This window comes from Anopheles moucheti, chromosome 2 (genome assembly GCF_943734755.1).
Source record: "Anopheles moucheti chromosome 2, idAnoMoucSN_F20_07, whole genome shotgun sequence".
NCBI lineage: Eukaryota > Metazoa > Arthropoda > Insecta > Diptera > Culicidae > Anopheles > Anopheles moucheti.
In genome coordinates, this window is record NC_069140.1 from 10,089,775 (window position 1) to 10,106,229 (window position 16,455).

Below are 16,455 nucleotides of genomic sequence, written 5' to 3' on the forward strand. Positions count from 1 at the left end.
TGGTGGTAATGGTGAGGTTCCCGTTGCTCTTTCCAATCGCCAGGCTGGTACGTTGCAGAAGATCAAACCGTGGTAAAGGAGCAACGGCAACAAAAAAGCACCAAAACACGCCACCACGTATTCCAGACGGTCGAAGCAGTTGGCATGCACGCGTGCCAGTGCGCCGTTACGTTAAAGATCGCGGCAATGATTCCGATTGCTCCCACAACAATCCGTATATGTCGAACACCACTGACGCACTTCCGCCTTCATAAGGGGACACCCCGAACCGCTCCACGAATCGCGCTTCGTCGCTGACGTGACTTTTGGAGTGCGGTTTTTGCGCCTACTTTGTTTCACCTTTGCACTGGACACACGGCGATTCACGGTGATCGCTCACTTAGTCGCGGCTCACAGGGTGAAAAATTTCATCATTTCTCACGTACATAGACACACTTGGACGATGCTTATGCTCACTTTGCATGCCGCTCAATCATAAAATCATCACCAGAACGGCCCACACACTTCACTGACTTATTACTTGGGTGCTTGGAATTCTTCACTATGCCTCCGGGATGATCCGGGGCCACATTCCAAGGGTCACTACCATTTTGAGGTCACTATTTTTTCCTGCACTCTGCCGATGGCGATTGTAGCGTATCCTGTATGGAACAAACTGTACCACGCAAAGGTTTAACCACATAAAATTGTACAATAATTCTTCAAAAACGTCAAAATATTATGACAAACACACGACCATATTCGTAGTCAATGTGCTAAGAATTGAACTAAACAGTGTCAACAGCATATTCGCACAGTGTCAACAGCACATATCCTTGTTAACAATTTCTTTTCACAAAGTACAATATTTTCAACCATTGATGTGAAGAATATTTCTCTTTCCATTTCTTTGTTATTATGTATAATAAAACCATCATCTCCTGTCTCATTACGCATTCCACAAAAATCCATTCAACTTCCTTACCCCCGGTTTTATTCACGTTTTGCTTCGCATGGAAGCTTTAAACACGTTGGCGAATATTGTCGAAATCGCGCCCTTTCTTACTTAACCCGGATTAAGCACACACTCTTTACATTTCAGCGCCACATTCGGCTCACAATTGGGTGGAAACGATACGTCGTGGACAACAAGTAAGATGGCAGTGCGAAAATCGTCGACCAAAACATGCTGAAGGACACACAACGATGGCTTGCAAGCAGCCTGCAAGGAGTTTAAAGTAATCCCAACACATTGGGCCCGGTCGAACAGGGTCTTTGTGGGTTATACAAATAAAAGCAGCCTATTAATAATGTATGCATTCGTCAGTCAAAAACAGGGTCCCTCGGGTTGCGCGAAACGAAAACCGGAACGTGAGTTCGATGGGCTTCAGTTAAGTGTATTCTGTATCCTTCATCCAACACGGCATGATCCGATCCGGCGATGGGACCAAACTGTAAGGCAAACAGTGTGAGAAATTGGTATAAAGTCGAAGCCGCACCGATGGCACGACTTTCGAACGAGCTGTCCGAACTTCTAGAACCCCCCGATTCGTTGGACAGACAAGTCGGTCTCGGGATATGCGCGGACAGTGGCGGTGAGGACACTTCAGTGGCGAAATTAAATCCGGATCGAACGGGCTAGAGCACTGTCAGGATCCCGGTACACCGTTTTGCCATCAATCGTGCCAATGAGTTTCGCAATCCATCTTTGATCTTGTCGATCGGGTTTCGCCCAGAGTCTCGTTTTTTTTTTTGCTATTTTTGGTAAACTCTTTTCGCACGTCTTTTATCATCCTGCTGCTCGTGAACATACCTCCGCCGTCCATCCCGCTTCATCTGGACGACAAATTCTGGCTGCAGCTTCCGATGGACGTTTGGGGCTTTTGAGATTGGCGATTGAAATTTATATCGCGATCAAGATATCAAACTCCCGCTCCCGTCATTCTTCATCAGCGGAGGGTGTTTGGGTTTGCTGTTTCGCTGGTCAGCAGAATGTCATGAATGTACTTAATCGCTTTAACGCGCACCTTGCTCCCTCTGTCCGACCGCCCCACCCGTCGCTGGTCGATTGATTGGCAGCCGTTAGGTTTCACTGAGCTATTTTTTTTTCTCGCGTTCCCTTCAACTGGTGCTTCTCGTAGATTTTCTCCGTTACTTCGTCTGGTTTTGTCTTCCACAGCGACGTTCGCACCGTGGCTGGGTGCGCTAATGAGTGTGCGGGTGATTATTTGCACCCAATGGGAAAATTAACCACCTCCCGCCCCAAAAAAAAAGTCGGACGGAAGGGCAGGTGACAGAGGCTGAGAAATCGCGCACCCAAGCGCCAGCGCGCCAATTACTTCCGGCTTCCCGAACGCTGAAACGGCTTTGTTGCGGCGTTTGAGGCTAAATTTAGGTTGCAATTGCTCCACATGATGATGGTGGTAATGAGAAGAATTAATGCGCCCAGCGAATGAAGGTACTTACACTAAACGGTTTCACAGTGATTGATTTTTCACAGAGAGCTCAAACCTTTTGCTTTCATCTCGAGTTCATGAACTATCGCCCAGGATGAGTAACGGGGGAAACGATCCAAAAAAACCTTTAAATGTTGCAAAATGTACTTGTACTACGCTCGTACCTTGAAGGTCTTCGCTCGTCATTCCTGGGTTTTCATGAATTTTTATTAAGTTGGTAGCACATTTTGCAAGTTTAGAAAAATTGTTTCAAGGTTTAACCTGTACTTTCATGATTTTTCTTTAGGAGGTAGTGCATTCCTCAACTTTGGACACAAATCGTTGAAGTGTCTACTTTTTTGTAGACTTCACTCGGGGTACATGAGACAATCCAATTGTTCCTAAGTTTAAACTCGATCATCTCAAAACCATAATGGCAAACAAGACTTAGTTGCTTGTTTTTGCCTGAAATAATATGATTCTTAATATAATCAAAGGAATTCTACATACAACATCTATTCTTCTATTTCAACAACAGAATAATCATATGTACTACAATTTTGACAGACATGTAGTATTTTCTTAAAGAAATCTAAACAAACACTATTGTTAGGACAGGAGTTAGGAGTTACGCTCGATACTGCCAAATTACACATCACCTTAGAATTACAAGGTAATAAGTTAAGCGTACCATCTTCCACATCGATAACCATAACGATGGGATCGATTTTAATTAAACTAACTCTCCGGTTCACGAGTCACGGAGTTCACGGATAAGTCTTGTAAAGCATTCGATATTTCTGAGTCGCTTGTTGTGGGAAATCAGTGACGTATGTAGCGCATACCTGTTGGCTTCGCGAACCACCCTAAACGAGATCTTTTCTGTGCGTCAATAAATAAATCTAGACCAAACGCCGTCGAAAGGAAAAACACACTCCCAAATCTTCCATACCACTCGCAACGCATCGTAATTGCGCAAGCACGTGATCTTTCGGTTCTGCTCCGTGGTTCGCATACCACTTGCTTCGTACGAATTTTCACAACTCCACCCAATTTTCCACTAACCACAACCAGCATCCTCCTGGAACCCTCCCTGGTACTCTCTGGGCGCCGTACCTTGGGTATTCACATAATTACCAGGTCCAAGGTTCCACATCCAGGTGGTCAGTAATTACGAGCAATAATCAACCCTGTTTTGTGCCAGAGATTCCTGACCATCCCACAAAACGAACAACCGCACCAAGGCCCTGTCCTAACAGACAGGGAAGAAAAGTTTGAAGTTCGGAAATATTAATTCCACTTCCTTCGCCGATCGCGGGATCTTCGTGCGAACGGTGCGCTCGGAAAGGGTTCCGACCCAGGTGCACCAACGGTAGTACGTCGCTACCGAAAAAAAAAATAACCACAATTGCAAACTCTGAAAGAAAGAAAAAAACCCTCTAGCACCAAAGATATCCGACGTGGAAGATGCTGGAACTGCGGTGCGCCGTTTGGAAGGTGTTTTTTGTGGTATAGGTCTGCTCTTGCTTGCAGAGCGTACAAGATGCGACTAGACGGTGGCAATGGTGGAGGTGGTGATTTGCTTCTGTGTTTCGTCGCTTTTTTTGGTACATTTCACGTAGTTACCCATCAATTCCAAACCGCAACAGCACTGACGGTCACATTGTGCTGACGAATGAGATCAACCCAGATTCGGTTTCGTCTACGTGGAAATTTTCATTCTTTTTTTTTCACTGGTCCGTTTCTCTTTTAGATGTTTGCGTTTTTATGGCTTCTAGCCGCGGAGACCCTGTACAGCTTATGTTTCATACTGATATTATGTTTGAAGTACTTTCGGTACGTATGCACCAAGACGGTCCAGAGAACATTTAAACTCGATTGAATGATAATGAGCAGCACAATAGTAGCAACAGTTTCAAGCTGCTTTAAATTAATAAACGAAATTGATTCTCGCACTTTAAAACGATCCTGTTCTACCTACACGTTGCGCCCAACTCTAGTAAATCCTTGGTGACACCCAACGCTGGTGTCTAAAATGCGCAACACCTCAACACAGTATTTAGCTCGCGTGTGAATCATGCGCAAACTGGTTCATTTGCCTTCACGCAACCACACCGCAAATTGGACGGGCAACAGAATGGATAAGAATGCCCCATCAGTATGGTAACCACGGTAACGATCAGCTTGCAGCCGCAGCCGCAGCAGCATCACCATCAAAGTCACCAGCTTTTCAGCTTCATTTTGCTTCTCAAAGCACGTTTTTGGTCGTGTCGTTTTCCACCCCGGTCTTGCTGTACACCATGGCGGGAATAAATTCGGTACAACACGAAAAACGGCAAGAACTTCCAACCCCGGGCAGCATCATTGGGCTCCCGGGAAGAAACAACATCAACAAACGGGCCCCAAACTGATGCAGTTACCTTTACCCGCGCGGCACACTCGATGTAAACTCTGCGAGAGCAACCTGAGCCAGAGCGCGTACCGGCATCGCGGTGCACTACATAAATCTTAACCGACGGCGAAAGATGCTGCCCGTTGCCGTTTTTTCCCCCGCTCGATTTGCTTCGCGACACGGGCCTCTCGCACTGTAACTCGGTGCAGATTGCCACGGGAAACCACAATAGTGGCAGATGCGACAGTACGGGGGACCTATGGGAGGACCTGGTCGATTGTTTCACTTTTATTTTACGGCACGGGAATCGTTTGAGCTCGTTTTAAACATTTTTTTTTTTTGTTTTGCTTTTTCACTCTGATTTTGACTCGTTTTTTTGTGTGTGCGCTTTGTTTCGTTCGGTTTCGGTTGCTTCATCAGATCTATCCGATTCTTGTCCTCGTTTCTGTCGCGTTTTTTCTCTGTTTCCTTTCCCGGTGTGAAGGAAAAGCGTGGTGGTTTCTCTTTTCCGGCTTGTTTCTGTTGTTTTTTTTTTCGCGTTCGCGATAGTAGATTGCCATGCAGTTTATAATACGCCTTCGAATCGCGAAGAGAGAGGAATGATTTTCCCAGAATTAAATAATGTTACATTTATGCTGTGTGGCTTCAAGCTTGGTTAAAGTATGTTCTCACTCTGCGTGGAGCAACGAACAAGAACACCCCTTTAAAAACACGAATCGTCGTCCACTTCACTATCACTAATCCGACGATAAGATCCTTTTGTCAAAACGGGATACGTTTTATTGCCGCTTCACACCTTCACGCACCGTGAACCCAAAACATTTATATCCACCGCTTGGGACACTTTGCAAATCACCGCACTGCGATCGTACCAAGCACGAAAATAAGTACACGCAAGCATACACACGTGGATAACCGCACTGTACGCACCACATAATTTACAATTAACGATCAACGTGCACATTCCTGCCGATGAGTACACCGCACAGTACGGTGACCCATACAACAGGGAGGGTTGGTTTTTCGTGAAGACGCCCTCATACGTTAACGCTCCCAACCCCCGGTACGACGGTGTCGATCGAAGCCGATTTTAACGTACCTTCACAGCGAAGGCGATATTTTTATTTGTTATGTTTCGATGTTGGTACGCCGCGCGTAAAACCGTGAACCGGGAAACCACAGTGCCAGAACTCAAACCATCCCGGCGAGCTGGGTCGAGGCACAACACTGAACCGATCGATGGAGGTAAAGGTTTCTGAAGAGGGGGCGAAAGAGATGTCCCGGCATCTGACCGGAGACCCGCAACGCGTTTAACCAACCGCGACCAAACGTTCGATAAAACTGAACCACGGTGAGGACGGTTTGATCGTTCGACCGAGCTCGCTGCGCAGCGTTCGTTTGCTCGCGAGTTCACTTTTGTACCGTCGCGAGGTTCGTCGTCTCTCGCGAAGTTGCGTGCGGCAGGGCTCGCTGTGAACTTCATAAGAAACATTAACATGATTTTAAGTTTTAAGTTAACACTTTTTGAATTACTTTTAAACGCATCCTCTTATTCATCACCCTTCTAATAAAATAAATCTCACCCCCTTTCAAGTATCTCTTATCCAGGATTGATCATTTGCGATCAAGATCTTTTGTACTTCAATTCCACCGAAAAACCCTGTCGCGATGCGTGCCAAGAGAGTGAGAAACCGTCCAATTTTGCGATCGGTTTATTTTCCAACCTGCTTAACAAACGCGTTTCAGTTCACACTCTCTTCAGTTCAACCTCCAGCGGAGAATAAAACATAAAATGCATCTCCAAGTGCAGCTGCATCCATCTGCAGCCGCGCGAGTATGCTTAGATTCGTTCTCCAAGATTCTCGTTCTGCTTCGTATGCTCATTTGGCAATGTTTATGGTGGCATTGAAAGTTCTTTAAGATACTGTTTAGAGTAGCATAAATATGTATGCTGCTGAACAAATACTTCTACAGAATAGATCAACTTAAAAACAGAAGTTAATTACCTTACCTGAAAGATTCATTTAACATCACAGTGACGCTACTCGCACACATGTTTGAGCAAGATCTAAACAGTAAATGGATTCATCCCCAGCGTTATCAACGATTCCCTCTATCAGAGTCGTGGGCAGCATGCACTCATCGGCTTAGGATGGTTTAATTTAATCAAATGGATGATATATTCATGTGATTTACTGAGCTGCGATCATTAATATGAAAATGAGATGGATCAAACAAAAACCGATGATGACTTTAACAGTTCCAAAACGAAATAACTGAGTTGGACTGAGTTATAAGTTGGGCAATATAAGATAGCCTGAATAAATGTATCTAGTTCAGAATTTATACCTTTACGTTACTTGGGGTTCGTTATCCACCATTACATCCTAAAAAAACCCACAGAATTAATAGAGATGCTGATGTGTTCTCGTGAGAGTGTACCTCGTTACAACGTAGGAAAACATTCTTTAGTGTTCTTATCTAATGTTAATACAATTTTAAACTATGTTCAAAACAACGCCCTCATGTTCTATTTTTCCTTTCCGACTGTCCCGTGGAAAGATTTGTGCCAAAATCATGCTCAACCCCTAGCATCAGTTAATCTCACCGAATGTTTTCCTACATTGGTGTCCCAGCCTAACCAGAACCCCATGAATGGCAAGTGGACAGAAAGAAATGTGCAAAAAACCCATACTCCAACAACCATATCATTATGAGTTCCATTTTTGGGTTCGAACCCACGGTGAAGATGGAGCCCGCTGGTCATACGCTGCCGTACACACCGTGTGGCTCTCTAAATGGAGGACGGAATTTCGTTTACGATAATGACCGTGCGCTAACCAGTGCTTAAGATCTGTTCGCGCAGACTTCCAATATTTAAATTACTTCCCACTCCGGTCGTCACGTGGATGTCGGGCCGAGGCGACACATGGGACATGCACACCGATTAGTCCGATGGGATGGGTCGAGGTTTCACCTCGAGCGCTTCGGATCGCTTCTAAAATCTATCCCAAATTGATTGTTCAAATCCACTCGCGGTGATGTGTGATAGTTGCCGTTTGTTTTCGTGTACCGTGTGGCTAGCTTTCGGGGGACTCGATGGCGCGTGACTTCGTAGCCGCACATAAGATGTTAATAAAAACAAACCTAGACAGATAAATGTGTTCCATCACACCTTCAAACAGTAGCACGGTATGCAAGCGATGGCATTGGATCGAAACTGAAGTTTTATCTAGTATGAAAGGGGTTCGTTGGGAATGTTGCATCCGCCTACATCCAATACTTGGGACTCCAAAATGCGTTCGAATTAAATATAGCTCACCGTTGGCAGAACTGCAACGGTGCCAGTTTAGAAATAAATGTGACGACATCGTCTTAGTTTCTAAGAACCGAGGAAAGTCATGATGATTTTGAAAATTGAGTTATGCGGTCATTGTGTTATTTCTGCGGCTTAACTCTTTCAGTGGATTACTGATTGGGCGTAAAGATCATATTCTAATGATCACATAAACAAACCATTTTGTTTAGATAATATTACATCATTAGTAGAGTCAATCATAAATTGGTAGAATGAATAATTCTTAATATAATTCGTTCTTTCTATCACCGCGATCACTCAAAATATACATAATAAATTTAAGAAATATACAAAACCTTTGTGTGCTTTGGTAATGACGACATCCAGCGAATAAATCCTTCTTACGAAAATTGCAATTCGTAAATTATTGCTTTCTATGATCCTCTGAGAGAAGAAATAATATAGAAATATGTTTTACATATTTTAAAATTCTGAAGAGTTCATACAAACCGCAGTTTTGAAAAATAAACTTCATATTGTGAAGGCAGTGGGACTCTATTTACGATTTCCTACCCCTTGGGCGTCGATATGCTGAGCTGTCAAATTTCTGACAGCATCGATGCAGTTTGATTGTTTGTTTGCGTCGTGCTTTCTGTTTCTGCAATTACAGTTCGTTTAGTTGCAAAATATCAATTTACAGCACACAATTATCATTTCTGTGCTGAAACAAAACTTTCCCGGTTGACGAGAACGGCACATTATACGGCTTAATAATCCATTCATCGCCTTTTGGTAAGTGTAGTGCATCACCAGTGCGTGCCATGGGCGTGCCTCTTGATTCCCATTATGCGTAATGACGTCTAGCGCTTGTAGAGGGGCGATTATTTTCAAACAAAACGTATAATGCAGTATTTACCGCTTTTTGTAGCCCCAGCAACATCATGGTTTGGCTAGAATCTTGTTGGTCTCCATTTATTTGGACAAACTCCGTCAAATCCGGAAGCTATGCAGTAGCCGCGTACACCGTTGCCATTTCGATCGTGTTGATAACGATGGTAAGCATAACTCAGCGTGTTCCCTTCCTCCCGGTTCATGCCGAAATGCAATCAATTGATTTTAAATTTGGTAGGTAACATACAACCTGCTGGGAGGAGATTCATCTCAGCTATATTCACCGCTGTTTGAGACCGACATTCGAGACTCAATGCAGGTTGTCGGAGGACTATTCATCTTGTACTTTATTCTGCTCATATTATCTGCTGGTGGAATTTGCTATTCGTTAAAAACCACAACCCGTGGTTGGATGTTACCGTGGCTGTCACTGTTCGGAATAGCGATTTTATTCCAGCTGGTGTTCGGCTTGTGGTTAATTGGTGGCTATTACATTTATGTGAGTATTGTTTATCTTTTCTTAAGCATATTTCAATGATACATTTATCCACATGTCGTCTCTTGTTAACAGTTGCAGCAAACTCTATCGAGTCTAATCCTTTGGGTGTGGATGGCCTACAATGTAAGTAAAACAATACGGCTATATGCGTGAATTCGTTGGTATAACAGCTTCTATCCCACTTTTCATTGCAGATCTACTGCTGGATGTGCGTGTACTCGCAGTACCAAATATTTGAAAATCTTCAATCACCAAACATTGAGCTTTTAATGCCTTGAGGAAATCACGCAACTGGTCGTGAATAGAATCTATAGAATGACCTCACTTTTTTACCTTGACTATTATCACTTCAGTAAGAACACGATAGTATTTTGCATGCCGTGTCTTAACATTTACATTCTTTCTAGTTGTAGGTGATTTTCATGAATCTTTCCATATTTTTATGACGTTTTTTATTATTATTCCATTTACGAAGGTACAAACGTATTAGGGAATATTTTTTCCAATGTTAAGCACTTGACACATTATAATATACAACGTAGTTTAGAGCTAGGAGGAAGACTGAGAGAAACACGAACCGTCCGAGCAGCGAAACATACAGAATCTTGCGAAATAAAGAAATTTTTTAGACAGAAGCAGTTTGGTGAACTTAGTTGTTGCGATCATTAATACATTACATAGTTGTGCAATGGGTTTTGTGGTTAACCTATTTCGTTGAATTCTCGTTACAGATTATTTTATTGTAACTTAAACTTAAAACGATGTAATTACACGTTAAAAAATTGTAGAAAATTGTCGACGGAACTTTGAACTACTGATTGATTTGCAGATGATTTTATATGTAGATGGGTAGTATAATATAATCACTCAAATTAATCGCCTAGTTACTTAATAGGTCCACCAAATAAACTATAAATTCGGAAACGCTTTTACGTGAAACAAATTGTTGATCGCATACGTCAAACCTCGCAATGTCAGATTCGATGCCCTCGTGGGGCAGCAAGCTGTCACTCCGTGTTACCCGAGCTTGTCAAAAATGATTGCAATATGGCGTCGCATGAAAAGCGACCAGTGCATCACCTTTCCGCCCCAGCACATTGAGGCTGCAAAAAAACACATCTCACTTGGCAAACAATTTACGCGTTTGGGTTTTACGCGAGAATTGGGTGGCTTGATTGATTATCAGCTCGCATCACCCTTGTGGCGAATGCGTGTACACATTGTGATATTTAGCGTTTAGAAAAGCATCAAGCGTGTAGTTAAATTCGGCACAGCGCAGCTGAGAGCTAAACGAGTTGTGCGTGCAAGTGTGGCATATATGACGACGGGTCAAAAAAATACAAGCTGGTAAGCGCTGCGACTGGGCCTCCCCCTTCTTCAATCGGTTGAACATTTACTCCTGAATGCGTGATTTCGTCTTGTCCGTGTGATCTTTCCCTATTCATAATAGCGTTCATTACGGTAGAAGAAAATCCTCTTCCTTTTTCGTTGCTTTGTGTCGTGCGCGAAAGCCCTTTCCGCGAGTGTCTGTGTTTTTTTCTGCGCTAGTTTTGGTCCGAACACAAAAGCCCCCCAGTGCTTACATAAAACCGTGAAACTCGTGTGTTTCGTCAGCAAGCTAAGCTGCACACAAAAATAAGATTCGCAGGTACACACGGTAGCGGAAGGAACAAAAAAAAGGAACCTGTGGTCCACCTGACTTTTCTCCGACTTTCTCGGCCGTCCACCGACCTGCCTGAAGAAGGTATTCGAACGGAGGCGCCTCACCTAAATAGGAAGAAAACTTCCGAACAGCACAGAGCGATACGGTCAGGCACGTGAGCGAAAGAGACGGGAAGAGACTGTTCGAGAAGCAGCAGCAGAGTAGCGCCGAACCGGAAAAGAAACACCACCATCTAAGCAACAGTTCGATTCGAAGGAGGGTTTCTCCGCCTAAAACAAAGATATATCCAGCTGGATAATCGCTAGGTTGCCCTAGACCCATAGGCCAACCCCGTCCAGGAAAATGTCCACTCCAGCTCGCAGACGTTTGATGAGAGATTTCAAAAGGTAATTAGGCTGCACTGTATGACTCGATTTTCTTTATTTTCTTCTCTCAGCGCTACTGGTTGACGCAATGAACCAGCTCATCAAATGGGGGACACGAAAAAAGGCAGAAATAGGACAAACGTTTAAATAGTGTCAAAAGGAGCTTCGTCGGTGCGTGCACTAAAAGCAAATGTTGTTGCCTTTTCCATCCTTCGATTGGGCGGGGGTGAGAATCGTTGTGCCTCACGAAACAAACTCGGTTTCACCGTTGTCATAGCAGTGTGTCAACGATTAATACCAGACCTTCTGTGATCGCAAAACTTAATCGCGCCTCGCGGATCGAAATGTGCACGGGGAAAATCCTTACCGCCTTAGGAGAGACCACTGGTTTCCAAAGGAAGAAGGATTCGATCCAACACCCGTGTACTTTAGGCGTGATAAAAATATCTACACACACCACTGTCAAGCAGACGCAAACTAGCAACGAATGGTGCGACCTTGTAGTAACAGTTGTGTTTTTTCACCATTGTATGCAATACTAAAAGGATGCCCTTGAGTTGGGCATATGAACGACCGGTAGTGGGACATCGACTGAAAACGGATAAAACAATGCGCTGGTGTGTGTCGATGGTCTCCACACAGTAGCAGCTGTTCGATCACCCCAATGAAGGGATTTTCATTCCATCGTAGCAAAGTATCAAGCTGTAACTGTTTTTGTTTTTTGTCATTTACAACATTTGTTCCATTCCTACGCATGGGACAATGTTCACAGCACTCCCTCACTTCATCAATGAAAGGATCGCTGCTCAAAGTTCCCTTTTCTTTCTAGATACAATTAGCGAAAATGTCTTTGTGAATTCATATGATATTTTCTTTTTCCTCACACAAATATCGTACTCTCGAGGGCTAAACGAGCGGGTGTAATCCATTTTGGCAAAGACACACTGACACCAAAAAAAAGACGAACTTTATTTCGGCACGCTTTGGTGTGATCTTGGCGTGAGACACCACCCTAGAAAGGAGGAGAAGGGGTGCATGGTTTGAGTCAAGGAAATACGATGACGCGGTATACCAACCGTCCGTAGATAAATGACCAAAGCCGAAGGACCGAACATCTTGGCAGATTCACTCTCACCCATGCAAGTGAAGTGAGCTATACTGCTCACTCGGGGACGCTTCGAAAAAGTTTATTTTTGTAGTTTCAACACACAACAGACCCGAGTGAGAACAAAGCGTATGACCAGAAGTAAGAAATTATATGAGGGAAATTTGCATGACGCTAGATGAAAATGCTCTGTACACATGATGTTGATTTTAAAGATCGGTAGACAAATACTAGCGGATGACTTCGCGATGCGTAATTTTTAATGCGTGCTACAACATAGAGTTTTTTTTTCTGACGAATAGTTCGATCCGTTTACGATAACGCTATTTAATCTTATCCGAGGGTGTGAAAAGATTGGAATATTTTTCCTGATTGTTTCATTACGCAATGTATCCTTTGCATTGCTATTTCCACCAGATAATCAAACGACCCTGATTGCGCAGGCACGAGTTGTTTTGTTTACATTCTTGTATACTGTTGATACAATTAGACAGTCTACGTTGCTTATCGGTTCGAGCGCTTGCAACTGAGTTGCTGCTAGTCTAGCCCGCCACGCTGTATTTCCACAGAATTCAAGTTCAATCTCTATCAATGGACCGTGAGCTTGCCTTGATTGTTGTATTGGCTGGAAATGGGTGGCTTCATTGATATTGTGTCAAGGAATAGCTTCATTGACTGACTGACGCCTTCTCTTCTCGTAGGTCTGTATATTCTTGCCTATTACACTATATTCACTTTTACTCCTTTGAGGCAGTTACTTGTATCACCCGCACCGGGAAGAGGAAATATAGTGAAATTTGGTCACAATACATTGAATCTCGTTGTTTTATTTGCAGGCTTCAGGAAGATCCACCAACCGGTGTGTCCGGCGCACCGACCGATAATAATATTATGATCTGGAATGCTGTGATTTTCGGACCGCACGACACACCTTTCGAGGATGGTACGTTTAAGCTCACGATAGAATTCACCGAGGAGTATCCCAACAAACCGCCCACGGTGAGGTTCGTGTCGAAGATGTTTCATCCGAACGTATACGCCGACGGTGGAATTTGTTTGGATATATTGCAAAACAGATGGAGTCCCACATACGATGTGTCAGCTATTTTAACATCAATTCAGGTAAGCGTATCTGTTTTCCTGCCTTCAAGAATGCGTGACACTAACGGCATCCGTGGTTTCTTGTTCCTTTTGTCGTTGCAGTCGTTATTGAGCGATCCAAATCCAAATTCGCCAGCCAATTCGATGGCGGCGCAGCTCTACAAAGAAAACCGCCGCGAATACGAGAAACGAGTGAAAGCCTGCGTCGAGCAGAGTTTTATCGACTAGCCCCGTTCCCGTTGCTGTCTTTGTCCTAACCGTCTTCGCTCTCGCTGTTGTCGCCATCACCAACGCCCTCATCGTGTCACCTTTCGCTTTGAACCGGAAGACAGCGATCATCGCCGTTCTTTGTTCGATGTCACCGTACATGGTACGGTGGCTCCATCACGGGATATCCTTACGCTTCACAATTCCCAGCATTACGGACAGATGATACTGCGGTAACTTTTCTTCCGGCCATGTTCCCTGCTGCTTATCACATAGCGCGCGCCCTCAGCAGCGTTCCAATCTGATCGATGTTTTCAAGTGAGTGTCAATCGTAGTGTCGAACGACCCTCGGGGTAATATCGATCGTGTGACACTTGCGGTACAGTTCACATAAGCGGACAATGTGTAAGTAATGATTGTTCTGCTTACGTACTTTATCTTTAGGTTCTGTTGCGTTTGATTTATTAGGCAAACATTTTTTTGTTCACAATTTTCAATGAAGTAAAAATTTATACCATATACAGTTTATCAAGTCAGCAAATCTGCTAAGGGGACAGGCAAATATAATACTGTCCAGTCAAACAATCTCGGATCGATGTTACTACAATCTAGAACGTTTCCTTCCCTCTACTATTTCGGTTTCTGATTTCACGCCGGCTATAAGCTATGTCCTTTGAAGTGTGATTAACCATAATATTGTGCATCTATTGAATACATGTTAGCGCAATTCTTAAACCATTTAACATACAACAGTAAGAAGTGTAAGTGAAAAAGTGGATAAGCATAAGGAAAAACGGGGAAAAATGTAATTTTTGAACTGTTGTAATAGAAGAATACATTGCATTAAAACAAAGTTGATGTGAAAACAAATTGTTCTATAACGAATCTTGGAATGGAATAAATGGTGTTTACAATGGCTGGTAACACTACCATAGGCTTCTACGAAATTAAAATACTGTACACTTTTATACCATTTGCCAAAAAACAGGTTGCCAACGGCGATGGCGTTAATAGCCATCCGATGGTGTTAGCATGATCCCCTAACTCCCTTCACATTCTTCATTGCTTACACTTATCCGGTCTGCTTCTATCTATCCCATTGGCCGGCTATCGGCGGCTACAATTGACAATGACTTGACCAGTCAACCGATTTCGTATAGAAGGCATGATCCTGTCGATAATTTACCACACCCAGACGTGCGGATGAGTCTGAAGAGGATCACACACACAGCCATCTGCACTACTTCATTACTAGGTCGTTCTTCTTCTTGGCGTAATGGCCTACTACTAGGTACATATACCTGCCATTTCTGGCTTACTAGACTTATTCAACCACGTAGCCGGATAGCCAATCCTTGATAAGGGCGATAGATCAGAATGAAATTTTGGATCGGTAATGTCGAATGAAGATCGACGCCACTACCACTACTTCTTTTTATTTGCCGATTAAATTACCCTCTAAAATACACAATGATGAATCACGGGGAAAAACCAGGTCCCGCAAAGCTGCATAAAATTATTGCACAGATTACACTAACTGGGCTGGGTGTACTACCGCTTCGATGATAGTAGATACGACGTAGCAGAGGTGTGGAGAAGTAAAAGGATTCGCGCAAAATGGGCTGCTGGGAATGGATACGTTATGGTGAAATATTATGGTAATATGTAAGCATATTATATACTGTCGCGAATACACTCGACGAACAAACCAGGGAAAGATAGCAATGAAAGCTCCGAGTGGGTTGATATAAAATTTAATTATTACATTAAAAGAATACACACAAACACACACACACACACAAATGCATAAAAGAACGCGACTCCACAAACTATTGGAACTCACAACATGAACTCGACCTGATAATGTCTAATAATAAATAATAATAATTAATCAAACGAAATTTAAGCAAACAAAAACTCTACTGAGCTAGGGAAACGAGGAGAAAACATGAAGCGCAACGTGTGAATTGCATACAATTAGCTGGTGATGAAATGCGTACAAGAGCACCGTCATGTGAAAATGTGAAGCAAACATAATTCTTAATAGCAATTGTATGAGAAAGCAGTCGCTGGATACCAGAAGCCAGGAAATTATAACGAAACTAAACAAAGAAAAATAAAGCGTATAAAACCTTACAAACTAGTGTGTTTTTTTGTTTTATTGCAATGCTGTTTCATCGAATGGTTAAAGGAGTGGCGGATAAACGTACCTAAAGTGTTCGAGTAGATATTTACTAATAAAAAAGTATTTTAAAAGATAGTATACCGTAGCTGCAGTTCAAATCGGATTCGATGCACGACTATGGAACCGCTTTTTCATTGGTAAATTTATTATCATTATCGTTACTTTTTAACCAAGTTTGCTAAATAACTGGCTTCAATGTTTACCATGGAGGTGCACGAGGCTCGCCTGAGCCCAATAATTATTCCCAGCATTTTGTTTTTCGTGGAAAAATGTGTAGTCCCAAGAAATCAACCGCAAGTTGTAACCGCAGCTTGTCTTTGTTTTGATCTGATGGT

General features: G+C 43.2%; 2 protein-coding genes across 2 annotated transcripts; both read left to right on the forward strand.

The window, feature by feature from the left end:
• The first annotated feature begins 8,753 nt into the window (after positions 1 to 8,753).
• LOC128297995 (uncharacterized) lies at positions 8,754 to 10,176 on the forward strand. The gene is made up of 5 exons (XM_053033718.1): positions 8,754 to 8,896; positions 9,033 to 9,159; positions 9,234 to 9,494; positions 9,567 to 9,617; positions 9,689 to 10,176. The coding sequence occupies exons 2-5, from the start codon at positions 9,046 to 9,048 to the stop codon at positions 9,770 to 9,772; spliced, it is 510 nt and encodes a 169-aa protein (XP_052889678.1). The 5' UTR covers positions 8,754 to 8,896; positions 9,033 to 9,045; the 3' UTR covers positions 9,773 to 10,176.
• A 410-nt stretch (positions 10,177 to 10,586) lies between these two features.
• Positions 10,587 to 16,064, forward strand: LOC128297554 (ubiquitin-conjugating enzyme E2-17 kDa). The gene is made up of 3 exons (XM_053033223.1): positions 10,587 to 11,543; positions 13,464 to 13,749; positions 13,831 to 16,064. Exons 1-3 carry the CDS (start codon positions 11,500 to 11,502, stop codon positions 13,954 to 13,956), a joined length of 456 nt encoding a protein of 151 aa, XP_052889183.1. The 5' UTR covers positions 10,587 to 11,499; the 3' UTR covers positions 13,957 to 16,064.
• Positions 16,065 to 16,455: the final 391 nt, after the last annotated feature.

Excerpts from the sequence above, each read along its gene's own strand:
- LOC128297995 (XM_053033718.1), top strand. The coding sequence starts at position 9,046 with ATGGTTTGGCTAGAATCTTGTTGGTCTCCATTTATTTGGACAAACTCC. Across the intron at positions 9,160-9,233 it reads CGATCGTGTTGATAACGATG|GTAACATACAACCTGCTGGG; the intron begins GTAAGCATAACT and ends TAAATTTGGTAG. Across the intron at positions 9,618-9,688 it reads GGGTGTGGATGGCCTACAAT|ATCTACTGCTGGATGTGCGT; the intron begins GTAAGTAAAACA and ends TTTTCATTGCAG.
- LOC128297554 (XM_053033223.1), top strand. The coding sequence starts at position 11,500 with ATGTCCACTCCAGCTCGCAGACGTTTGATGAGAGATTTCAAAAG. Across the intron at positions 11,544-13,463 it reads TTGATGAGAGATTTCAAAAG|GCTTCAGGAAGATCCACCAA; the intron begins GTAATTAGGCTG and ends TTTTATTTGCAG. Across the intron at positions 13,750-13,830 it reads CTATTTTAACATCAATTCAG|TCGTTATTGAGCGATCCAAA; the intron begins GTAAGCGTATCT and ends TTGTCGTTGCAG.